This window comes from Poecilia formosa, unplaced genomic scaffold (assembly GCF_000485575.1).
Source record: "Poecilia formosa unplaced genomic scaffold, Poecilia_formosa-5.1.2 Scaffold20, whole genome shotgun sequence".
NCBI classification, from domain to species: domain Eukaryota; kingdom Metazoa; phylum Chordata; class Actinopteri; order Cyprinodontiformes; family Poeciliidae; genus Poecilia; species Poecilia formosa.
Genome location: NW_006799959.1, coordinates 2396294 through 2415881, shown reverse-complemented (window position 1 = coordinate 2415881; position 19588 = coordinate 2396294). Strand labels below are relative to the sequence as shown.

Below are 19588 nucleotides of genomic sequence, written 5' to 3'. Positions count from 1 at the left end.
TTTACTCCATTTTTTCCCCTCATCTTCCCTTCAACCTTCTGAGGTCCTCCTACGACACCTGTTGGTCCCCCAGCGACCCTCGCTCCCCCTATTTGAAAACCACTGAGATGAACAACAGATTCCCGCGCTCTCTCCCTCTCTTTGGTCTCACCAGGATGCTCTTGTACATGTTGCCGTTCTCCACGTCCAGCGAGACTCGGATGATGCAGCAGTCGTCCACCTGCTGGTTGTAGAGCGGCAGCGACAGCGTCGAGTAGTTGGACACGGCAGACACCGAGCGTTTGTGCGAGCGCGAGGCGGACAGTGGCGTGGAGGAGGAGACGGAGGACGAGGAGGTGCTGCTGGAGCCTGAGGCGGAGCCAGAGCTAGATCCCATCCCCGACGTGTCCAGGGAGGACAGAGACGTGCATTCCCAGAACTGAGGGGGACACTGCACAAGTGTTACTGACTTTAGTGACAAAATGTTTCTCTGATGCAACAATATTAGGGCTGAGACAATTAATCAGATAAAATTTTCATGTAAAAATATATTAATATAAAATTACATTTCAGATATTTATTTTATAACCAAACACGTAAAAAAGTTTCATTTCTACACAAACTAAACAAAATTCAGTCTTTAGATATTAGAAATATAAAAAATTTGAACAACTCATCTTACCAAGTATTTTTGGTCTAGTTTCTAGTGAAAATATCTTATTACCCTTGAAATTAGACTAAATTAACTTACAAGTACATTTTCATTAAGATACAAGAGCTTGTTTTAAGTCAATAGCTCCTTCATATTGATTTTAAAAGTTCTTATTCCATTGGAAGATTGTTTCACTAATAAGACATCTGTCCCATATTATAAGTGCCAATGCCATATTATAAGTGCCAATGGAATAACAACTTTTTTTGACGAGTGTAGATGAATTGAAGAACAAAACATTAAAGCATTACCGTTGAGGTCGTGTCTGCAGATGGAGCTTCTCTCCCCAAAGCAGACACGGTGAGTTTCACCGACGGAGTCGACGTCTGAAAACGAGAACAAAAACAAGATGAAAGCCGTTTTAAAGGGCAGGTTTCACACGTTTTCCAGCCATGTAGTGCCATTTTATAACTTAATTAAGCAACTATGTTACCATCAGTTCTAAAAATGCTGTATACGACTTAAAAAACCACCATAAACCTGGGCCTCTGTCTCTTTCTGAAACTCTGCCTGTGCACATAACACTTCAAATATTTCCCTCACCTTCCTCTCGTGTCCCTCTGGTGAATCCGACAGGAAGCTGGTGTTCACGTCCTCCAGGTCGGAGCCGCTGGAGCTGACGGACGTGACGCTGAGGGCGTCGCCGCTGTCCCCGCCGCCCCCCTGGTACGGCCTGTAGTGGGAGTGATCGAACGACTTTGAATGGGAGCTGGCGCCGCCGCTGCAGCCGGCCTCTGTCAGCTGCCGGCTGGACACAGAACAGGAACAGGAAGTGGAAGAATAAGTCTCCAGGAAGACACAAACAACTGATGGAGAAAAATCTGAAGAAGAGCTGAGTGTGACTGACTCGCTCCATCGTTTCATGATCCCGCCGTTCTTCTTGGCTCTGAGCGTGTTGCTGGCCGACTCTGACAGAGGCTCGATCTCACAGGACAGATTATAGCTGCAGAAAAGAAAATTAACACCAAAAGTCAGCTTGTTTACACATTTTGGGATTAGGATTTAGTTAAACCCTGGAAAGATATAAAAGCTAAAACAAGCTTAGAGACATAATGAGACTAGAACTGCAGCTAACAATTATTTTAGTAATCTCATGAAGGTTTGTCATTTAATCACTCAGGTCTTTTTAGTACAACATTAGAAATACATTAAAAATGCAAATAAACAAATAGTTTTCAAATAAAACGGGACAACTTTACAATGAGGCTCCCTTTGCAGATGGATGTGTTATCTATTCGTCTATAAACACTTTGTAAAACTGTTTATTATGCATTAATTAAGGATGAAAAAGCAACTATATGCTAAAAAACTGTTTACAAATGCTTATTGTGCTTACAAGGTGGTCTGAAAAGTTTAGTATAATAACTAAATAAAATACAGATAAACAGATGTTTCCATATGGGAAATAGCCCTCATGTTTTACAAACTACTTAACATTTAAAGTTTATTTGAAAGTTAAAAAGTGTTAAATTTGTGTTAATTTTTATGATTATTAGGGTTTCAAACTGTGAATGAAAACATCATTAAATCTACAGAAAACTATTTGATCTGGAGAAACTTAGGATCATCATGCACAGATGTTTTATTTAAAAAAGAATAATATTTGATAAGTTAACAACCTTTCTGCCTCGCTGAGTTTCTCCACGGCTGCAAACCACTCTCTGAAGTGGCTTTCCTGAGTGAAGCTGTAGTTGTTGGAGGCCAACTGGAGAAGTTTGATCTGAGCGATCACCTCAAACTCCTGCAAAATACAACAGAATCCAGCGATTTAAAAATTATTTTTAATCCATCAGAAGCTTTGAAACAGTAAAAACAAATTTACCTTTCTCCTCTTCTCGAAGTTAATCAGACCACCCTGAAAAAACAAAACAAAACAGGAGAATAAAAACATCAGCAACGTCAGAAAATGAAACAGGAGTTTAAATTTATTTTGGTGCCATTTTTTCACCCTGCAACAATGGCTTATTCTTTTTCATCCACAAAAACATGCTGTAAATTCAAAACTCAGAAGTCAGCACCTAAAGAATGCATGGGAGAATGTACAAAAAGAAAAAACAAAATGGCTGACCTCTGTGTAATCCTTCATGGCAGTGTCCATCATCACCAGGTCCGTTAGGAATGTTCCCAAATAAGGAATGGTCCCCTGCATGACTCCCTGTTCACAGAGGGATAATTACTGACAGACTCAAACATGCAACACATAAATGATTTAAAGACTATCTACTGAAACATAACTGAATCATTAGAAACAAAAAAACTCTTTTGCAAGTTTAGGGTACAGATAAGAAAATAAAAATAATTCATAATATTACAAGAATAAAGTTGAAAAAAAAAATTCAGAACAATATGAGAATAAAGTTATAGTATTATGAGGATACATTTACGACTTTATTCTTGTAATATTATGAATTTATTCTTGTAATTTTAAAAATTTGTTCTCATAATTTTGACGTCATTCTTTAATTATTATGAATTCATTCCAATAATTTTATGTACTTATTCTTCAACTTTGATTTATTCATTTATTCTTGAAATATGACTTTATCCTCATTTTACTGCAATTTTCTTGTATTATTTTGAATTTATTCTCATAATATTAAGCCTTTATTCTTATTATTACTTTATTCTCATACAAGTTTATTCTCGTAATATGATTTCACTCTCATAATTTTATTGTTTTGTACTTTGTATGTCCCTAATACGCTGCCATAAGATCTAGAGTGAAACAAGGAGTCGTCAGATGGGGCGCAGTACCATCACCCACCACTAGATGGCACATGTAGTGTTTCTCTGTAATTTCTGAGGTTCATTAACAGCTTTTCTTCACTGAATCGGGTCTCACCAAGTCTCTCTGCTGCTGGTGTCTCCTTTGAGCTCGTTTGGGGTTGATTTCTAAAGTTGCAAACTTTGAGGTTCCCTCCTGCAGAAACAACATGTTCATGTTTTAGCAACTTTTCATTTGTTGGGAGTTTTCTAGATTTTAAAAGCAAAACATGCACAAATGTCCACTCAAACACACATTTGCTCAGTTCACATTTATTTCAGTTCAGTCTGGTGCATTGGTCTCAATTACCACCTTTTTGAAGGACAATTTTGTTTAATAAGACAATTTTCTCATGTTATAAGCGAAATAATCTGCCAGTGGATCTAGAACTTCTCCATCAAAATTAAGAAATTATTGACTTAAAACTCCTGAATAGTTACTTATAAGTTAGTTTGTCTTATTTTACGTGTACTATAATATTTAAAATAGAAACTACACCAAAAATACTTGGTAAGAGTTTGTGCTTTTGCAGTGTTGAAATTCAAGTATTTTCAAGGATTTAAAGTGTTGCATGAAGCCTACTAATCAGGTCATGGAGTTAAAGGAAATAAACTAGTTCAGGGTTAGTTTATGAGACTGAAAAAAAAAAGAAAGTCTGTTGACCCTTGGAAAGGAAAAACGGGAAGAAAAATTCCTGAGTGAGTCGCTGAGGCTCTGTTTATATGCAAAAGCAGCCTGGACTGAGAAGATACAGAGAAAGGGAGGCGACGCCCTGAAGTCCGGCCATCAGCGGCGTTATCTACAGGGTTTCCTCCCTCTGACGTCAGCAGGGATTCCCTCACAGGAGGCCCTGCTTTAAGCTCTCAGGTTACACAAAAATGCGATCCTGAGTTCACGTCAGCTTTCCTGGAACTGCAGATTGTTGCTAAGAGGAAAGCTGTTCCAGATGTTCAAGCTGAAAAACATCTGCAGCAAAAACCCGATTCTGATTTTCACTGTGTCCAGCTGGGCAGCTTGGACCAAATAAAATGGACACAAACCTTACTTAAGACAATGGAAACCTGGATTTTATAAACTGCTGGTCAATATAAACGTTTCACATCAGTATATATCAATAATTATTGACCAGTTTTTTGTTTTAAATATCTGACTTTTTCCGCTTTATCCAAAGTTTTCACTCCACACTGTGTTTTTTTTTTAATTTTTAATCAGTTATTACAGTGGCGGAACTTTAAACTGCTGCTGCTGCAGTTACTCAACAGGCTGTTGCTAGGTAACCAAAAAATGAGTGGGTTGCTAGGTAACCAAAGAGAGAGTGAGTTAGTTGGTTCATTCCACCAGTGTAGCTTTTCTCTGCCTTTCTTAGGGCTGTTGAAATATGCAATAAATCAATTAATCGCACAATAATTGAGCGATTATTGTGCGATTAATTGCACAATAATTAATCGCACAATAACCCATTGATTGGGTTAATCCAATCCATGGATTGGATTAACCCAATCCATGGATTGGGTTAATCCAATCCATGGATTGGGTTAATCCAATCCATGGATTGGATTAATCCAATCCATGGATTGGGTTAATCCAATCCATTGATTGGGTTAATCCAATCAATGGATTGAATTAACCCAATCCATTGATTGGATTAGTCAATGGATTAACCTTTCCATTGATTAACCCAATGGAAAGGTTAATCATTTCCATTTGTGCAATTTAATATTTTTCTCTTTTTCTCCCAAAAACAGGATGACAAAAGTCTTCAGTCTCAATTAGCCCTTTTTTCTGAAGGACAATTTTGACTTCATGATTAATTTTATTTTGTTGTTTCTATTGTTTTGTTTATTTATTTTGGAAATTTTAAATATCTTCCAGTTCTTGAGTTAAATGTTTATCGTTTATGGCATGAACCTCTGAGACAATTTATCATCTAGTAAAATTTCTTTCTGTGACAGGCCTGGCCTACATCTCCCAGAAAGCTGAGCGGCTCTGGATTGGAGTTAATTGAAATTATTGAATATTCTGTCAGATGTACTGATACTTATCAAATCTCTATCAGAATATATAATGTTACTGATTTATTGCACAGGCTTTTCTAGAAGTCTAAATTAAATAAAGAAAAATAGTCTTGCCAGTTTTATTTAGACCAATAAACTAGAAACTATATTTACTGACAAAAAAACTTGATAGAAATAGTTGAGTTTTATTTGGAATAAAGTAAAATTCAGCTGTTATTAAACTGCTAAATGGCATCAGGGAAGCCCAGATCCGACCCAGAACTTGGCTCAGATCTACAGGAACACCAACTGTTCTGCAGGATGTTCTCTTACAGCCACAGCAAAGTGACGAGGTCACATCCTGCTGCTATCCGCTCAGCTGTCGTTGGTCCAAGTTATGTAATGCGCACTGACTGTTTTATATGTCTAGGACAAAAACATGGAACTCACGGGTTAGCTGTAATTTTAATGCTGAAATTAGACTTTATAATTTCATAATTTCAACCAACAACATTTAAAGGTGACCTCTTTGAGAAGCATTAGTGGAGCCTCCTGCACAACCAACAGAAATCCAGCAAGTGGTTTCTGGATGGTAAGTAAACAAGAAAACACTTGTCTTTTCCAGCAGCCACTGTACAATGCATACAGCAGCTGACCAAACGTGCAAGAGCTCAGCTTGGGTTGCTATCTGACGGGCAGAGCTCTGCTGGGGTTGCTAGGTAACGGGCATTCCAGAGGTTTTTGAAACGGCTCATTTTCACCAAAAGAAACTAAGAAACGACTGGGTGTTTTCTTCCAAAGTGCTTGTAATGGAATTATAAAAAAGTACAAAAGGTCAACTTTGCATTATAGGTAACCTCTAAAATATTGATGTAACACCAACAACATAGAAAAACCCCCACCAAATTCTGAGTTGCCAGTGACACTTTTCAATTAATTTGGATTCATTTCTATGTAATTGTTAATTATTATTATTATTAATTATTATTTGTTTAATTTCTCTCAAGTATTTTTACTCTGTAGTGCTTAAAAGACGAGACTCACCTTCACCAGCAGCTCTCGACTCAAGGAATAGTTATTGTCGTCTGAGAAGATTTCGGAAAGCTCTCTGAAGGTTCTGACACTTTCCCTGTGAACAGAAGCAGAAACCAGAGTCAGGAATCCCCTCAGGAAAGATCCGTCCAAGTCCAGAGTCCAAACCTACCGAGCCACTTCGTCCCAGGTCCTCTTCAGGCGGTGGATGGAGTTGCACTGCAGGGCAGAGAGGATCGCTCGCAAAGAGGAGAAGTTCTTCAGGATCCGACATTCCTGATGGGAACAATGATCCAGTGAGACAAATGGAAACAGCAACACTGAAGCAACTTAACTGCTTAAAGTTAATCCTGTCACAATAAGCAATAAATCAATTAATGTCATGGTAAATTAAAATGATAATTTCCATTTAGACAATTATTATTTTCTGAAATGCAGTTTTGGTCAACGGGTCTCCATAACCCATTTTAATTACTGTTGTTTTTGTTAGTTTATTTTGCATATCTGAAATGTTTTCCGGTTCTAGGCGGTGTGGCTCACCCGCGCCACATCGATCCACCTCTCGATGAGCCGGGCTCTCTGGTTGGGCTTCAGCGCTGGGTTGCTCAGGCAGGTGGTGATCACACAGTTGGTCACCGAGTTGAACTGGGCCACAGTGGCTCGGATGGTGGGAGCCAGGTGCTCCTTGCCCTTCTTGTCCCGCTGAGACCAAATGCCGCCCAGGCAGTGGTACGGCACCACCTTCTTGAACAGGTCCTGAGCAGACAGGAGGATACAGAGAAAAAAATGGGTTTAATCAGTTTTGCTTCTCATGTTATGAGATAAACCTTTATATTTTAATCTGAATAGCCGAAATGCAGAATAATTCAGAAATACTAATTTTTTCCACATTTTCAGAGTCATTACTAGCTTTATTCAACGTTCACAGTCTTTTTTTCTTATAGTGAAACCTAAGAAAGTTTCAATTCAGTATTATATTAATTTGTTCTCAGTGTAGAGGAATTTTAAAAATCAATATGTTTACCTAGTGGGTGATGAGAAAGGATTATTTGCACATACAATAATTTTACAAAAGAAGACATAGTTGATCTTTAATAACTCTTAATATAGGCTGAAATTGATCAATACCTGTTGCTTTAAAATATAAAATCAAATGCAGGTTTAAGCTGTTTTTCAGTTTTTGATGAAATACTTAACGTAGCAGTAATGTTTTTAGATCAATTTTTCTTATTGGGTTGAACAACATGTGCTTTTTCCCATCATTTTGCACAAATAACATCCAATTGAAGAAAAAAAACATTCAGCTTTTGTTGCAAAGGTTTTATGTTTTTCTTTATTTCATATCTTAAAGATGCTAAAATATAAAAAAACGACAAGCAAACAAATCAAAAACAAGTTTTTTGTTTGTTTTTTTAAAGGTCAGGTTATATTAGGACCTCTAAATGAGTTTAATTTATCTGGACTGAGGGGGAAAATGGCTCTTTGGGTTGTAAAGGCTGCAGGTATGTGAAGCTTTGCAAAGACACTCTATGATTATAAAAACCAGCAGAGGAAACTTTTACTGCTGTTCAGCTTCACACTCTGTCCCGGAACTGTTAATTACACAGTAAAATGTTTAAATAAACCAAGAAAACATACAGTACAAAACTAAAATAAAATTAAGATATATATTTCCAAATAATATGTAATGGGTAGTAATCAAATATTCCACCATAACACTGTCATTTGATTTTCAGGTGGGAAAAAAACCTAGAAAACCTTGAACTGTCTGTAAACGCACCTCCATTTGTAACTGAAATGAAGAACTATTTTCCCTCTTGGATCAGAAAGTTTCCATTAAAGTCAACAAAACTCCTGCACCTGATTTTCAGACGTCAACGTGAATAAATCTGCTGACGAGGGAAGGAAAACCCGCTCACCGCGTCCATGAGCGTGAACTGCTCCGCCACCATGATGGGGTCAAACGACAGGAAGCTGAAAGCAGGAAGCTCGTCCTCAAAGCCGCTCTCCTCCTGCGTGGCGAACGGGCAGCCGATGTGTTCCCCTGAACAAAAAAAACAGCAGAAAAATAACATTTTTTTAAAAAACGCTGCATCCATCTGAGCTTGTTCTAAGCCCTGCTCATCTAAAACTAATCTGCATCTGTTTTTATCATTTCAAATAAATAAATCCCTCTCTTCTCCTGTCCTGCCTTCATACCATCGGGATCGGGCTCACACTGCTGTCGGCGGTGGAAGTGGGCCAGCAGGTTGCGGGCGCGGCGCTCCAGGTCCGAGCCGGGGAAGTGGAGGTGGAGGTAGGCCAGGAGTTGGTGCAGACATTCGTAGTTCGGAGGGTTCCAGAAATCCTCGGAGTACTGGTCCAACCACGCGCCAAGGATGGACGAGACGGTGCTGAAACGCACAAGTAACGTCATTAAACAACAATCTGGTGACAGATTCACTGCAAAAACACAAAATATTACCAAATATTTCATTCTAGGTTAAACTGCAAATGTCTTCATACTTAAAATAAGGCAAAACTAACTTACAAGTAACTTTTCTACAAAAAGTAGGAGCTTGTTTTGAGTAAGTAATTCCTTAATATTGATTAAAAAGTTTCACTGGCAGATTAATTCTTTATTACATGGGGAAAATATTTTATTCCAGGTGAAATAATCTAAGGAATTACTTAGTTAAAACAAGCTCCTATAATTAGTTTTGTCTTTATTTAAAGTGTACTAAAGTATTTGCATTAGATATTTGCTTAGGAAAGTTTTGTGCTTTCTCGGGTGTTTTTTTATAGATCCGATTTTTATCTATTTTTAATTTATTAATTTATTTTGGTCACTTTCTTTTCTAAAAAAAGAAATTACAAAAAATATTCTCAAAAAAATATTAGGGTCAAGCCAAGAGAATTTCTGTTTGATTACAATAAAGTCTTATTATTAGCAGAAAAAAATGCAATTATACCAGGAAAAAAAGTGTTAAAATGATGAGGGAAAGTTGTTTTAATGAGAAAAAAAAAATCATAATTTTACATTTTTTAAAATAGTTTTTATTAGTTTTCCTAATATTACAACTTTATTCTTGTATTATTTTGATTTAATCTTGTATTTTTTTCAACTTTATTGTCAAACTACTGTATTCTTGTAATGTTATGACTTTATTTTTGAAATAAAAGGAAAAAAGCATAACCCGACCTTTATATTTTGTTACAGAATAAACAGAAGCTGTAAAACATGTTTGTTAAACAAGATGGCCGCCTTACGCATGCTGACATCGCTCTGGACTGTGGAAACCCAAAAAATGCATTGGTGGAAAAACAATCCAGATTTCCAAAGACATAAATCTTCAAAAACTAAACATTTGATTAATCAATAAACTTTACTTATCGCCCAACTCTACATTAAACGTCTGTCTGTATGAAATTAACAAATTTCTGCTGCTACAGACACGTTCTTCGGTCTAACCACTGGATTCCTGCATGCATCCGTTCAGCCGTGGTTTAAACTCCAAAAAGCCCACACTAGGAAAGGAGAAGTGGGAAGAATGTGGAATGTGGGTTTTTCTCTGGACGTGTTACAATCAGCTGTTCATCAACTGCAGGCTCAGATCTAAACATCTAAAGTAAAAAAACTAGAGAATGTGTCCAGAACAAAGATAACAGAGACGGCCTGTTTGGTGACAGTGGCCCTTCGTGATGGAGTAGAGGTTTCGTCTCACTGATTATCAGTTAATTAACTGGGTTTTTAGTTGAATTTGAGCAGAAACAGTTGACACTCACTTTCTCAGCTCCGTGCAGTCGTCCTGGGAGACTCTGTGTGCAGAAGCTGCAGGAACGTTTTGGAGTTTGGCGTACCTGAAAGCACAAGAGACCAAGAAAATTGACATCTGTATATCAGGAACATTAAATGATATGGCTCATTTTCCAGACAACAAAAACATTAACTTATTGCCAAAACATGGCTGGGTGATTTTTGTTGTTTTTTTAAACACTGCTTTTTTTTAAGAAGCAGCAGAAACCCAAATGAAAGTACAAAAATGTGCAAAAAAATTAATTTTGCATAAGTGTCCAAGTTTTAACAGTTTCCTACAGTGTTTTCACAGTGACCATTTGAGGGATAATTTGATATATAGCTTTCCATTATTTGATAATGGAAAGCTATTAGTCTTATTAATAAAGTAGGATTTATTGAAATGAATACTTTAAAATGTAAAGACATTGTCTAAAAATACTGAAAACGATGTATAAAGCACTGAACAAAAGTCTTCCTTCTGGTTTTCACAAATTATTTAAATTAGGAGAGAGTATATACAATTTACAAGGTTTGTTAATACTTGAACATGATAAAGAAAAAGTAAAGTAAAATCTAGATGTTATTGGTGTATAACTATGGAATGAACTAAAGGATGATTTCAAATTATGTGAGTTTTAAAAGAGCCTTAAAATGTAAAATTATAAAAGCTGTGCATGTATATAATGTGAAACCATGAATGCATGTAATGTGAGTATGTGTACTTGTTTACAGTAGATTTAGTCTGAATTAGAGCAGGGAAGTTTAAACTTGGAGATTGGTTTCAGTCCTTACTTTTATTGGTAAATTATTGGTTCGTTTTGTTTTCTAATTTGTAATGTTGTTAATTTACCAAGATAAGGTAAATCTGATCTAATTTAGATAAGTTTTTGTCTGCCTCTGGTTCCCTCCACTCCCCAGAAAAAGCGGGTATCACCATGGCAACCCTACCTCTGTTCTCTCATGACTCAGCAGTTTCAGCTCTGTAATAAGCGGGCAGCTTAACAGCAGGTTTTCATTACCTGTTGAGCAGGAGATCCAGCACCTGCTTGGTGGTGGCGAAGGATCGGTAGGTGCAGAGGAAGATGGTGACGTAGGTGGAGTCTTTGCCCCTGAAGGCCGACACCATGTACTCCACCAGCCTCTCCAGCGTGCCGGCCTTGATGGTCCGCACCTTGCACGTCTCGTAGAGGCTCAGGGCGGAGTCCGTGTCCACACCCAGCCAACGCTGCCCCTTGCTGGCCGACTGGTGGAGCTGCATCTTCCTCAGGGTGATGGTGAAGATGGCATCCTCCTCCGCCTCCTCGCCGATCTCCTGCGTCGAGCTCTAAAATAAACAAAAGACGTTTTAGTCTAACTCAGTCTTTTTCTGGGGGTTTTTTTAAAACAAGGGGGAATAAAAGAATTTTTGTTTCTGCCAAAGCTTTAATTATGCTTCTCAACGACAAATAACCCGTAAATGTTATTAATGCACACAACATTTAGTAGTAAAGAACAACTTCTTCTTTGATTTGCATGTGTTTGACATAATTGGACAGCTTAGAATGAACACTTTTTAAATCTGTAAATAAAACATCCTGAGTGACCCGGTCATGATTTTGTCGTTACCAGTCACATTTATCAAACAGCACCACCCTTCTCATTAGGATGAACAAAGAAAACAACATTAAGTGAGTTAAAAGTCTAATATTTTCCATTTGCATATATTAAGATGTTGTGTTAATTTCAAATTACTCACTCCGTGAGTGTTAGTTAAATGGGTTAAATGGTCCTGAGCCAGAAAAAGCTGAGGTCCACACTGACATCTTGACAAGACAAGTCGGCTTTCGAGGAGCAGTTTAACGCAGATTAGAGAGCGCCGGTTCTGGAGCAGAACGTTGAGACGTGAAGCCTTTAATCACGGCCATCTGTGTGACCCGGCCGCGCTCTTTTTTTGTTTGCTCGTTGTGCTCTGAGTCACGCTTTGTGAATCATGTGTGCGGCGGTGCACAAACAACAATAGCAGGTTACCAAACAGAGCTAGCTGGATAACAGGGTCAACAATACAAGCTGCAGCCTGTGCAGAAGCTGCATGAATGTGACCTCTGTAGGCTGCAACAATAGTTTTTTCCCCTCCTCGTTCTCCCAAAAGCATGAAGAAAAAAACAAACTTATTGTAAAATAAAGGAACGAATATGTGATGAATGTTTGATCCTGAATTAGCAGGATCAGTGTTTCACAACTGGAGCCAAATAGAGTCATGAGTAACGAAACTCGACTTAGTTGAGTCAACTTATTCATGAGCTAATTATAAAAAACAGATTTAACATGGATTGGGAAAGAATTAAATGTTACAATGTTGGGATACATATGGAAAAAAAATATTTTTAAGAATAGATTTCTTATTCTATTAACTAAAAAAGTATATAATTTAACATTTTTTTTAGTTACAAAATCTTTTTTTTTTTTCTAGCTCCAAACCAATTTCTTTTTTGGTTTTATTTTTATTTATTTTTTTTTCAGTTTCAACATTTTTGTTTCAGTTTCAAACTATCAAAAGATGTTTTAGTTTAAAATCTTTCTTTTCAGTTTCAAAATTGTTTCAGTTTAAAATATTTTGTTTTTATAAAATGCTTTTAGTTTAAAATATTTTTTCAAATTAATTTTTTTCCTTCAGTTTCAAACTTTTTTTTTTGCAATCTGAACTAAAAACCCTGTTTTGAATAAATATTTTAATGCCATTCATGGTCGTAACCATGGCAACCAGTGACCAAGCATTTCTTTGTAGTCTCTGGTTCAGTTTCATCATTTGGTTCATCTTCTTCTTTTTAATCCACTATGAACTTTGTTTTAAATTATTAAAATAGTGTGATGCAGTTGTGCTTCGAATGGAAATAAAACCGTGAACCCGGAACGTTCTCACATCTGGAGCGCTTAGCTGCAACTTTAGTCAGATTCGATGTTTAAAAACAAAACAAAGAAGCATTTTTAACAATAAAATGTAAAGCAAATATTGTAATTCCTCTAGAGGATTTCTCTTTTAACATCAGTGCAAAGGTGTGTATAGTAAAAAAAAAAAGCTCATGGATATCTCAAATCTCTGAAATAGAGAGACAACTGAATCCACTTTGAAATATAAAAGCTGGTTTTGTTCCCAGTTTAATCACAGAGCAACGTGTTTCCAATCAGCGGTCAGACAAATCGGATCCAAGGGACATCCAGAACCTCACAGAACCACCAGGAGAGGGAAGGAGGAACATCATGTTCACTTCATGTTCGTCATCAGAGTCCAGCTATGAAAACACACTGGCACTTCTTCTTCTTTTTCGTGTTCAGGATCTGTTCAGCAACAACACTGCCTGTGCCAAGTTGCTCCGTTTGTTACCATGGAAACAAGCTCTAATTTACAGAGTTGAATGGAATCAAAGCAGACCAATTATAAAGTGCTAGAGATGCATCTTCTTTTTATTATCATTATAAATGTACTCTTCATTATAAAAGCTGATGTGCCAAACTCGAGGCCCGGGGGCCAAATCTGGCCCGCCACAACTTTTTATGTGGCCCTCTAGACTCCAGATTACATCAGTAAGTCCCAACAGTTTTTCACAAATCTGTGAAATTCCCACAGAAATCAACATATCCCCACATTTTTCCTGTGAGTTTATTGCACATTTTCCTCAAAAATTGTCAAAAACATTGAGTTAAAGATAATTTTATTGTCTGCTGTAGGCCAAAATTAATTAAATTAAAAGTAATAATCACAAGTTTTGTAATTAAAAGTGTATCAAACATGCTTCCAGCACAAAGAAGCAGAAATGTAAGCCATCTTTTTCTGGCAAAGTTTTCACTTAATTTTCCAAATGTTGGGTTTGTGTCAGTTGTAAGTCAGAATTACCGAAGCTAAAAGAAATAACCCCCTGTTTTGTTCTTAAAATTAAGTTAAACATTTTGTTCTGCACAAAGTAGCAGAAATTTTGAATTTTCTTTTTCTGGCACAGTTTTTCGTTCCACTTAATTTTCCAAGTTTTTTTCCATTTTCTTTGTCAGCTCTAAGCCAGAAGTATCCAAATTAAAAGAAATGAGGAGCTCTCAAGCAGCTCTGAAAGGGATGAGAGACATTTTGTCTTCTAAATCAGTTGCAGAAAAACACTCCTGACAAACGAGGAGAGCAGAAACAAAGTGCTGTAAATTCTGTTCATTGTGAAGAAGCAGCTGCAGCTGAAGGCCTGGGCAGCAGGGAGCTGCTTATCAAGCAAACCACAGAGGCTGCTATCACTTCAAACCCTCCAACACACAGAGAGCTCAAGGGCAGCGCCCCGCTCCGATCCTGATATAAAGCTCCTATTCATTCCTGCTGTTTCCATGATCAGCCTCTGCTGCTAAACAAACACAGAACTCAATACCTTCAACAAAGTGTCACCTGAAGCTACCTAAAATGTTGGTAAAAGTTTCCTATCTAACCACCAAAAAGGCAGTCTGCCAACGCTTCCTTGACAGTCTGATGAACTCGAATCTGAAAGGTGCAGTTTGGACATGATGGTGAAGATGATGATGATGAGCTGGTCTCACATTCCTTCAGCGTGACTCAGATCTTCATCAATCAGCTTGGTTACAAACAGGAAAACGCCACTTTAAAAGCTGCCTAAACATAGAAAACTTAACCAGAAGTTACTGGCAGAGCAACTCAAGAATTTCATCAACGACTGACAGGAAATCAATCGAGCCATGTCGTCATGCTGATCAAATCCAAACTGCTCCGGAAAATTACAAAATTATGTCTTTGTCGGCTGCAAATCTTGTTTGGAAAAAGTTGATAAAAAAATGTCAAAGGGCGGTAATCGATTAATCAGATTTTTAAAAAAAACAATTTTCAATTAAGCCTTTTTATACAATATTAGAAATGCATTTCAAGTGGAGGTGACTGATATGAAAATTTGGGTGATTATTGATATCCAATATTAATAATGCTGTATGTTGCTGTAAATATGTTCTACCTAGAGCTCCTCAAGTGGCAAAGTTTAGCTTCACCTGGTTCAAATTCTGAAGAAAAAAAAAACATTAAGAATCTTTATGTCAAATTATTGATCCAAATAATCAACATTTTAGTAAACCATATTTTTATCTGTAGATGCATTCTTTGCTACAAATGATCTAATAGACACTAAATTAATGCTATATTATTGCATTTTGGGCAACAGAATGTTTATTTACGTATTTAAACAAAGGAATTAAATGGTTTATTTACATCTTTTAATGCATTTTTATATTGTGTAAAAAAGGCTTAAGTGATTAAATAAAAAAGCTGAAGAATGTACCGATTTTATCCGATTAATCGTCACAACAATCAATTAATCGGTTACTAAAATAATCATTAGTTGGCAAATGGATCCATCCGTTCCATCCACCATCTTGAATAAAAAAGTTTTACATTATAAAACATCTGCTTTTATATCTGATGTCTTAACCGCAGCCACCTGGTTCTGGTTCGGTCCAACACTGACGTTCTGGGAAAAAGGGAAAACCCTTCGTTCTGAGCCAAGTGGCGCTCTGGGAGTGTCGGTAGGGGGTCTGCCAAAGCTCATGGAGAGAAAATAAACACACCTGCTTGGATGGCTAGAAAGCCCCTGTGAGGCAGAACCTAAATGTGTGTGTGCAGGGAAACCCCCGCTGCAGAGAGGCAACACTAACCCCTTCCCCCCCGAAACAGTAAACAGCTGAACAAAGCCAACGCTGCCGCCCCGGAGCACAAACCAGAGACTTCCCCTCCACAACAATGAGCGCTGAATGGAGGGGAGGTCATCTGGAAGGGCAGCAGAGCAGAAAGTGAGGGTAAACAAACGTTCAAATCCTCTCCTGGGATCTAAACACACAGCCTGGGGGTTCTCCGAATCCAGGAAACCTTCTGTCCAATATTATACTAGTCAGTGAAAGTTACTGATCAGCAGAGTAGAGTAGAGTACCCAAAAAATGTACCCAAGTAAGAGTAGCACTACTTCAACATATTTTTACTCAAGTAAAAGTAAAAAGTAGCCATTCAAGAAATTGTTAAAGCAAGAGTAAAAAAGTATTAGGTAAAAAGTTTACTCAAGTACTGAGTGGTCAACTTCTCAATCATTTAATACCTAAAACTTACATCATCAAGTTAAGTGAAAATGTTGGTATTTTAAGGACCAAAATGACAATAATTCATATAATTAACAAAAAATAACAGGCAAAAGAAAAAATCAGATTCCTTCAATAAAAAAATTATAAAACTTTAACAAAAACTGCGGGTGTGTGTCTGTCTGCTGAATTTTTGGTTAAAATTTTATGGCAATTTAAAGGTTAATACTTAATAAAAACTTTTTTTTTTCATAGCATCAACTCCGTTTTTTAAGACGACAGAAAGATGAAAAACATTCACTTTAAATTGGATCCACAGCGCCGGTCACATGTTTGTATCAGGAGAACCAGAACCAGAGCATTAAGTGAAGCTGGAGGGAAACACAAAACCTCTCCACCCCCTAGAAGAGCAAGATAATCCCACTGAATCAAATCAAATCCCTCCAGAACCTTCTCCTCCAGCCGACTCCAAACACACACACCCACACACACACACACACACACGTCTTCAAATCTTCGTTTAAGGAAGCAGGAAGAATTAAGTAACTTTCCAGGCCGTCACATTCTTGCAGCTGTCCGATTTTTCTTTCTTTTTTTTTTTCTTTTTTTTAACGCTTGAATTCGGCTGCTTTGAAACAAAAGCTCCTCTGTGCAGAGTCCCGCTCCTGCTGCTCATGTTTCAGTCATTAAATCAGTGTCCAAAGTGCGGCTTGGGGGCCATTTGTGGGCCTTGGACTGAGGTTTTGTGGCCCCAAACGCAGTTTGAGAATGATACAAATTTACTTTTTACTTTTACATCAGGGTGAAATTATTACCAACATCCTTTTCTCATATTGGAAAAAGTTATTTTCAACACAAAGTGTTTGTCTTTTTATAACCAAGCTGGATCTATGTTTATATAAAGTGGATCCATGTTTATCCAGAGATTTTACTGACTTTGCTGCACCAAAATCGGCTTTTATTCTATTTTCTGAATTTGGGTAAATATGGACCCTTTTGCACATGCATACAACACTGGATGGCAAAAAGACGATTCTCAACAAAAAATTACTACTTTATTTGCTTGATTTTAGTTTTCTCTCTTTTCTTTGGCTAGCATGACAAATTTGTACACCCATGCATTAAATAAGCAGCAGAATAAAGTCTTAGCAGTAGGAAACTGACTCAACTGACTTATTTTTTTTAAGCTCCAGATAATGTGGAGGAGCACAGTGAGAACACACAGAGTAACGTACACCCACAGGACATCAAGAGAAGCTTAATTATGTGTGCTGTTCTGTAATAAGACACTGTGCTTTCTTTTTTTGATTGTGTTCGGGGTTGTTTCTTTCCTCTGGGATAAGTGGAGTCACACTGTGTTGCTGGGTTCATCTGGGAACTGCTGGCTGAGTCATCATTGGCTCAGAAAACAGAGACAGGAAGAGCGAGAGTCCGATTTCACCGTCACTTACACTACCGCTCACCAGGAATGGGTCAATTAATCAATTAAATGAGATCAATAATTTCAATTCTGATGGTTGGTGTTTTTTGAAGGGCAATTTTGTTTACAGAGACATCATTATGGTTTCGGTTGTGTGTGATTTTTATTTACCGTTTTTGATTATTGTGCTTTATTTTGGCTATTTTAAATGTCTTCCAGTTCCAGGACTAAGTGCTTTTCACAAAATGTATGTTTATTTGTTTTTGAGAGGGACAACTTGCATTACTAATGACTTAATGTTATTTCAATGGAAAAGTTAAATGTGACACAAAGTATTTGTCTTTTTCCAATGTAGCTGTAAGCAAAACTACGTCTTTCCAGAGACTTTTACTGAAAAGCTGACTTTGCTTTTATCTAATTTATTAAACTCAACTAAACAGCAAGAGTTCTTGACTCAGATTTTGAGAATAAATTTGCTCAACTGAACCTAAAAGCATTGGAACAATTGGTGGGTTTCATTTAATATTTTAGGTTTTTTTTTAATATCCGTTTGTTTAGGCACATGAATACGTCTGACTTGATGTTTGCAGACGTGACTAAATGAAATCAAATGCAGACAAAAGCAGAATCTGAACCACATGGATCACTGATGTTCAGTTCATACACAGAATCCCCAACAATGAAAATGTTATCAGAAATCAAAGGTTCGTACGAAAGCCACCTGATCCAGCCAAACGCTGGCGCTGTCTGCACAGAGCCCAACTCGGCCACACCGGGCCTCACGGCGTAACGCGACCACTGCATCGAATAAAGCCGAGCAGCGGGAGGCGAAAGAAAGCCACCGATTGTTGAGGAACCCTCCTGGGCCACCGTAGGGAGGGGGATAAGCCGTGAGTAATTGGTGTTAAAGCAGAGGATTAGATGGGAGTAACAACAGGTTAGCAGGAGAAACCAACGGGAGGTTCTGATAAACCGGTCTGGATCTGATGGAGAGTTCAAGCAGAACGTTTTATTAATGACTTATCTGGATCTGATGGAGAGTTCAAGCAGAACGTTTTATCCCGGTGGATGCTCCGCTCTAACCTTTTTATCTAATCAAACGGGAAACACTTCATAAGGAGTAAAACAAATGATTTCTGGTCAGAATCAGTCCAAAACAAGTCTGTTTTAAACTTACACCGGCACAAAAAAGTACAAACTGTCTCTAAATTATCATTTTAAACACAGTTTATAATCATTTTTCTTTAACGTAAAAAATAAAACTCAAATTGAGGCTTTGATGCTTTGAATTTTAGGCATTAATATAAAACTCTGAGCTAAAAGTGTCTAAAATTTTTATTTTTTACTATGAATGAGAGCCTGTTTATCTCGATCTAAAAAAATCAAACAAAAAGCTGAGGTATTATTTGGCAATGACGTGTTTTGCATTTAAAACCGCTCTATTAAGCACTTTATCAGAAGCTTTTTTCCTTATGCTATGAGGAATAAAGTCTGGAAACTTAAAGACTTTCTTCATGCATCATTTTATTTTTTCCACCATAACTTTTCAGACTTGGATGAAGATGTAGAAAGGCTGTTAAATTAATTTGGACTTTGACAAAAGATAACACTCCCACAGCCGCGTCATGCAACATGTTCAACAAGATACTAGATACAAGAAACCGCTGGTCCATCTCTGAATCATCTGTTAATTACAGTGTCTTACACACACACACGCACACAGGCACACACCCCCACACACCCCCACACACACACAGTTCTGTAACGTTAACCCACAATGACTCTGGGAGGCCTGGGAGTCTCAGGCATCTACATCATCCAGCCTCTAAAA

At 37.5% G+C, this 19588-nt stretch overlaps 1 protein-coding gene across 6 annotated transcripts in view; it reads right to left on the bottom strand.

The window, feature by feature from the left end:
• The window catches only part of LOC103134913 (ral guanine nucleotide dissociation stimulator), a 51978-nt gene continuing 32390 nt past the window's right edge, over positions 1–19588 (bottom strand). For 2 of the 6 annotated variants that reach the window (XM_016669164.1, XM_016669162.1), the window contains exons 2-16: positions 11279–11583; positions 10247–10321; positions 8681–8874; positions 8401–8525; positions 7022–7237; positions 6654–6757; positions 6494–6578; positions 3534–3611; positions 2760–2846; positions 2514–2546; positions 2311–2432; positions 1539–1634; positions 1235–1439; positions 943–1017; positions 2–430 (exon numbers count right to left, since the gene is read on the bottom strand). In XM_016669164.1, coding sequence (XP_016524650.1) covers positions 89–430; positions 943–1017; positions 1235–1439; positions 1539–1634; positions 2311–2432; positions 2514–2546; positions 2760–2846; positions 3534–3611; positions 6494–6578; positions 6654–6757; positions 7022–7237; positions 8401–8525; positions 8681–8874; positions 10247–10321; positions 11279–11583 — 2142 coding nt within the window. In that variant the 3' untranslated portion in view covers positions 2–88. Of the gene's footprint in view, positions 431–942; positions 1018–1234; positions 1440–1538; positions 1635–2310; positions 2433–2513; positions 2547–2759; positions 2847–3533; positions 3612–6493; positions 6579–6653; positions 6758–7021; positions 7238–8400; positions 8526–8680; positions 8875–10246; positions 10322–11278; positions 11584–19588 lie in introns of all 6 variants that reach the window. The other 4 variants (XM_007547429.2, XM_007547427.2, XM_007547428.2 and 1 more) reach the window with 4 other exon arrangements.